General features: G+C 35.3%; 1 protein-coding gene across 1 annotated transcript; it reads left to right on the plus strand.

Annotated features, from left to right (window-relative positions):
• Nucleotides 1-694: 694 nt before the first annotated feature.
• LOC111367787 (carbamoyl-phosphate synthase small chain, chloroplastic-like) lies at nucleotides 695-5,647 on the plus strand. The gene is made up of 10 exons (XM_022988850.1): nucleotides 695-911; nucleotides 1,082-1,214; nucleotides 3,317-3,405; nucleotides 3,489-3,549; nucleotides 3,644-3,711; nucleotides 3,798-3,926; nucleotides 4,018-4,127; nucleotides 4,232-4,579; nucleotides 4,951-5,116; nucleotides 5,250-5,647. Exons 1-10 carry the CDS (start codon nucleotides 782-784, stop codon nucleotides 5,297-5,299), a joined length of 1,284 nt encoding a protein of 427 aa, XP_022844618.1. The 5' UTR covers nucleotides 695-781; the 3' UTR covers nucleotides 5,300-5,647.
• The last annotated feature ends 1,387 nt before the right edge of the window (nucleotides 5,648-7,034 follow it).

The raw sequence follows: 7,034 nt of genomic DNA on the forward strand, positions 1-7,034 counted from the left end.
TTCTCTTTTTGATCGAACTCTAACTCAACGACTGTGGGTTAAATCCATCAATGACCAACTTTATATTTAGTGCCACCGTGACCACCTAATTTCATATAACGTTTCATTATTGCCATCCAAACTTTTTTTTTCATTATTTTTACTAATTTTAAAAGGAGTAAAGTGATAATTTTGCATTATATATATATATATATATATATTTTTTTTTTTTTGAAAAATAAAATAAAAGTCCTTTTCATTTAAAAACATTTTTTAAAAATAAATTTTTATTTTCTTTTATTTTTCTAAGTAATATTTTTTTAAAATAAGTTTTTATTTTAATTTTATGTTTTTTAAATAAATTATTATTTTATTTTATTTTTGTAAGGAAATTTTTTTAAAAATAAATTCTTATTTTATTTTACTTTTCTTAGTAACATTTTTAAAAAAATAATCGTCTATTTTATTTTTTCAAAATAAGTTTTTTTTAAAATTTATTATTATTATTATTATTATATAATGTAATGCTACTATTCTACCTTATTATTATTATTATTATTATATAATGTAATGCTACTATTCTACCTTTTTAAAATTAATGACAATGAAAATTGTGAAAATCGGTTGAGCGATCATGATCAAAAGTTATACAAAATTGGGTGGTCATTATGAAACGTCAAATGAAATTAGGGGTGATTATGACGTTGAAGCATAAAGCTGATTGGCATTGACGAATTTAACCCTATCTACTGCAAAAACCTAGCTTCACTTGCATTTTTGCGGCAAAACGAACGAGAAGACAATGGATTGTGCTCTAGGAGTCGCAATTCCGCTTCCGTCATGCTCTAAACCCCAAATCATAAATTCACGACAAATCAGGATCTTTACCGTCAAGTGCCACTCTGTTTCTCTCTCCAACAATGCCTCCACGGGTAATGTTTCTGTAGTCCCGTTCGATTTGATTTATTTATGTATATGTGTAATTCGTGTGTGCGTGTTAATTTAGCAACTACTTTCAATCCTGACGTTCCTGAGATAAAGTACTTTTCTTTGAATTTTATATCAATTATTTATTTTCATCTATATTGTCATTGGGCAATAGGTTTGGCGGAAAGGCCATGGAAGGTGGCAGATGCCAGGCTGGTGCTGGAGGATGGTTCGATTTGGAGAGCGAAGTCGTTTGGTGCTTCTGGAACCCAAGTTGGTGAAGTGGTTTTCAACACATCATTAACCGGGTAAAAATTAAGAATTTACTATGAATTTATTTCCACTGTGTTTGTGAATGAATGTTGGCTGATAAAGAATTTTTATCCTCCACTTGCAAGTGGGACACCGTTAGCAGGGCGGGGGCAGTACGTTATTTGGGGGTGAAATTTCCTATTGTGTTTTGGTGGTCAGGTGCTTCAGCAGGTGGTCAAAGGCTTCAATAAGAATTTAGAACTGTGTATTATTTTCTATTATGGTAGTGTTTGTCTAGGTAGGTAAAATGGGGCAGGGTTTGTTAGAAATGTGTGGAATCCATTTATGTTCCAACAGATTCATTTATCATTTCTGGTCCACGGATTGAAATTGGAAAGAAGGTGGGATCAGGCTCATGGTCTCAAGGTGATTGATAGAAGTCCCGAGAGACCTCTTGCATTTGATTCTTCCATCTTTTGTGTAATGGTCAGGTTATCTTGGGTGTGTAATTGATATCTGAATGGACCACTTTGTGCAGAATGGCTCAATAAGGCTATTATGGGTGTAGGTGTCTTAACTATAATGAACCACGAAAATTTTTAGTGTTTTTGATTTTGATTCCTCGATCTGCTTTTATACTTCATTACATCATTTCTTGAGGTTTCTGGATTATGGTTTCTGGCCTTAGTGGGTTAACATGTTTACCACATTGGAAATCTTATTTAAGAAGCCAATTTTGTGTTTATGGAAGCCGTTACTTATCTTTGTGTTCCTGTTGGCATCTATCTACTATTGCAATGGAGTTGAAATTTACTGAAATCTGCAGAAGTCTTTTGGCTGGGAATAGTGAAGAAAGTTCACCAATTGAAAACTATTTATTTTAATTATATGTATGTCAGAAGGTGGTTTTGTTGAAAGGCTTGAAAGTGGAGTAAATTTCGTCTTAATGAATAAAATTAATTCAATTACTCTCCCACTGTAAACTATTTCTACCTAGAGATAAAACTTATGAGCGAAATCACTAAAGCGTAAAGGCAAACATAAAGTAAGTGTATAAAATTTAAAATATCTTTAAAAGATATGTTTGGGGGACACAAATTAAAATTGGCTTTGTTCGGTAAACTATTCTGCCTAGTGCATAGTCAGAGGATGAAAGAATTGGAAAAATGATGACTTCAACTTACAATGCCTCTAACTTCTAGGTAGGCTATTCACCTCATTTATAATCTGCTCGAAGAAGATTGAGTTGCAGAAAGCAACTGATGTAGCATAGGTTAATAACCAGAACAGAGAAATGGCTAGGGGAGAAGAAGGAGAAGAAGGAGAGAAGGGGGAGAGAAGAGAAGGGCGGTGGAATTCTGCAACAATTCAGTTTTCATTTCATCCATCTAATCTGTCCATGCAACAGGCTGCATGCTTATATATAATATACAAACAAAATATGCAAACAAAACGATTGGGCTTGGGCCAGCCCAAAACACTATACAAGCCCAAAGCAAAATAAAAGGCCTGGACCAATACACAAAACGTAATATAAGCCCAACTAAAAGGTCCAACATAGATGTCCTCATCAGCAACTTTCACCTAACGAGCTTCATGTACTCACTGTTTCAGTATTTTTCTGATTTCTCAAGTTATCTTATTGCTTGAGAATGTATTTAACATTCTAGTTTTCAAAGCAAACTCGTATTGAAACCTGTAATTTATTGAAATAATTTTTCTGAGAATTTATTTCAACTAAATCATACTCCCACTGAATAATGTTTCTGGCTCTGCTCAACTGTTAAGAACATGCCATTGGGTTGTGGACTTCTATGAAGTTATATTTGCATTGGATTGCTCTTCCGATTAGTCAGACAAATTGAAAAACAGAAAAGGAAATGTAACACTAACAACAAACATTCATGCTGAACATCATTTCCTGGCAACACAGAACTACTGATCCAAAAAAGGGATAATGTCTATAACTAAGTCACCATCTTAAATAACTAATTTCAAGTAGAAACAGAAAATTCATATTAATGGCTGTCACACGAGTGAGTAAAACAGGTGTTGATTTCTGAGTGTGACATGGTTAAGGACTTGAGTGAACAGATTTAATGATTGACATATCTTTTCTGGTTCTATATAAAAATTTCTCGATATTCTGATGTTGCAGGTACCAAGAGATCCTTACGGACCCTAGTTATGCAGGCCAATTTGTCTTGATGACAAACCCACATATTGGCAACACTGGTGTCAATTTTGGTGCGTGCAATGCTCACTGATGTCTCAAGAAACTACTTTTGAAAAAATATTTACTATTTTGAATTGGCACGCTTTGTTGGCAGATGATGAAGAATCAAGACAATGTTTTTTAGCAGGACTAGTAATCAGAAGTTTGAGTATCAGGTTGCTGTCATATATAACCATGATTCCAACCAGTCATGTTTCCATTTTTTTTTTTTTTTTATCCTTTGCGTATTTACCGCTTAACATACTTCAGTACCTCAAACTGGAGATGCACACAGACGCTTGGGGATTATTTGGCAGAAAGGAACATTATGGGAATATGTAGGTTATTTTTGTGTTTGCTAATTATGTGCCTCGAGCTACACTCATCCTTTCTCTAATTTTCTTCTTGTTCTGTTATGTAACAGATGATGTTGACACCCGTGCTATTACCCGTAGATTGAGACAAGATGGTAGCCTTATTGGTGTACTAAGCACTGATGAATCTAAAACGGATGAAGAACTTATAAAAACATCTCGAACTTGGAATATTGTTGGTAATGTTCAATCTACTCTCAACATTGGTTTGATTGGTATTTTAGTGGTTTATGATCAGATTGCATTTGGGTTTATGACTCAATTTTGCAGGTGTGGATTTAATAAGTGGGGTCTCGTGTAAGGCTCCTTATGAATGGGTTGATAGAACAAATTCAGAGTGGGATTTTAATTTCAATGGAAGAAAGGAAGAGACTTTTCATGTACATATCTCACATGTTGACTTTTATAATACAAGATGCATTTTTTATTATTTGTAATTTGACATCTCTTATTTATTATTATTATTTTTTTCCCTTGAATGAAGGTTGTTGCATATGATTTTGGTATCAAGCAAAATATATTGAGGCGCCTAGCATCCTACGGCTGTAAAATTACAGTCGTTCCTTCTACATGGCCTGCCTCTGAATCTCTAAAGATGAAACCTGATGGATTTCTATTCAGCAATGGTCCTGGAGACCCGTCGGCTGTTCCTTATGCTGTTGAAATTGTCAAGGAAATAATTGGAAAAGTTCCTGTTTTTGGTATTTGCATGGGACATCAGTTGCTTGGTCAAGCATTGGGCGGTAAGACCTTCAAGATGAAGTTTGGTCACCATGGAGGAAATCATCCAGTCCGAAATCTTCGAAATGGCCGTGTTGAGATCAGTGCCCAGGTTTGTTCATTCACCAGATAATTTTGGTCTAAATTTAATATGGTATTCCATACATATGCAGAATTATACTGAATCTTTTCGAGTTCATCCTTTGTTCTTTTATCCATTGTCTTTGTAATTGTCCTTTAGTTCTGTTTTATTTTACAATTCTGATTTATAACCGGTAAGGTAAGGAGTTAAATCTGGTTTGAGGTATATTGCAAAATAGGTGAGGGCGAATTCAGTTTTATAAATACTGTAGATTTGTAATCTTAGAGATACAGTTTTACAATTATGTCCCCCCCCCCAACCCCCTCCTTCATGGCCTGAACTACACATTCGTGAAGAATTTTATTTTCCCTCGGAACATCACTCGAACCCATCTTATGCAGAATCACAACTATGCTGTTGACCCTGAATCACTTCCAGAAGGTGCAGAAGTGACTCATATTAATCTCAATGATGGAAGCTGTGCTGGGCTTGCCTTCTCTCAGTTAAGGCTGATGTCACTTCAGTACCATCCCGAAGCATCCCCGGGACCTCATGATTCAGATCCTGGTATTTCTCAGAGTTATCTCCTTTAAAACAATTTTTTTAATTTACTGAACTCTTGATATATAGTGTGCTGCTAATAATCTGTTTCTAAGCAAATTTTTTGAGTCTATTGCTAATAAAATTGTTCTATGGGCAGTATTTGGGGAATTCATGCAACTTATGAAGCTAGAAAAACAGAACGCATGAATGTAATTCATAACGTCATTCAGAAGGTTGAGTGGTGGCAAATTATGACTCATTGGTTGAGATGATGATCAAGAAAAAAGTTGAATACTCTATGATGAACGTCAGAGACCAGTCGGGAATGTTGTAGTTGTGACTTTCTTTATCTTACTGTGCTAATCTTATTGATTTGCTTGATCTGGTCGGGCTAAATAATTGCATGGAAAAAAGTTGGTTGAATTTGTCGTCGGTTCTAATTGGGTGCCAAACCCAGGTTTCATCCTTTGTAATATTCTATAGTGCTAGGATTTATTTATATACACCACTAGCCTTTTGCTTTTACAATGGTCAATTATTTTAGCATTTCCAGCAGGCCTTGATTGTGCTTAATTTGCTTTAAAGTGTTGTTCGAGTGAACATGATACCTTAATACACGAAATTGTCCAAGTGCTCGAGTTCACCTAAGTCTATGGGAGATCTTGAAGTTCCAATAAGCTAAGCTGGATTGTTGGAACTCCTGGTCATGGGGAACAGAGGACATTTGTAGGTTTCAATCCCTGGAATGAAATGGAGTGAGATTACAGTTGCAAAGATTGGTATACTTGCTGTAGGTTGCAGTGGGAAAATTTGCAAAATAGGCCCAGAATATGTAGAAATGTCGTAAGTGGAAATGTCACCACACACTACACATTTAAAAATAATTCATTTATTACATTTCTATTTATTTTTCACCAAATATACTGCAATTTTTGTAGTACTTTTGAGAACTGGAAAATATATTCATTTACATATATGGTATACATGGAGCTAAATGTAGTGCAACAAACACGCCCTAATAATGTCTATCACCCAAAACACCAGTTTCTCTGCTTAGAACAAAAGCAAGAAATCATATTCAAATCAAAACCAGGAAATCTTCAAATCATCACAAGAAATTTGCTATTTCGCAACTCAAAATGTGATTCCACCATATTCTTTGTCCAAAAATTCTTCTTTGTTCACTGCATAATCGCCTTTCTCGTTGTAAAAATCGCTATATAAACCCTAACTAGCGAACCTGTAATCTCACCATTCCAACTCCAATATCAAGCACATCTGCCATTCGTAAATAGAATGGTTACACTTGATTCTGAAGATGACATTACCGACTTCTCGATTATCCTTGGGTTCACTCAAGATGGTGAATATTATAGAGGAATCTCCATCTGCACGGCCTTAATACCACCGTTTGTATATGGGCTCTAAAAAGATTCAAGGCCAATACACGGTCGATACACAAAATCGTACACCAAACCCTCAAATTTCTCTGGGTTCAGTGTGGATTGAACAGCCGAGCATGCCTTCCAAAAATAAGGGGACTATGGCACCCAAAGGCGATGATGTGCAAACTCCATCTAGACGCTTGCCTTCTATAACAACAAACAATATGGTCACAAAAGTAGAAAATTTAGGCTCTCCATCTAGGCCCGTGACAAGGTCAGTAACCATTCTGTCCGAATCAAAGGAAAGGCTTGACCGACATTCTAACGTTGGAGGTACGCATAACACTGGAGTTGATGTTTTGAAGAAGCCCATCTTGGAAAAAACTGGCAAAAGGGTAATGGAAACGATAGTAATCGGCTCTAGCTCCAAGAAGAACAAAGTTGCTAAAAGTCACAAGGCACAAGCAAGTTGTATTCCTAAAGAGTAAACATGAATGCTTATCGAATTATATCTATCTTTATGTTATAATATAAAATATTTTATTCATATAGAATTA

The sequence above is a fragment of the Olea europaea genome, chromosome 18, assembly GCF_002742605.1.
Source record: "Olea europaea var. sylvestris chromosome 18, O_europaea_v1, whole genome shotgun sequence".
NCBI classification, from domain to species: domain Eukaryota; kingdom Viridiplantae; phylum Streptophyta; class Magnoliopsida; order Lamiales; family Oleaceae; genus Olea; species Olea europaea.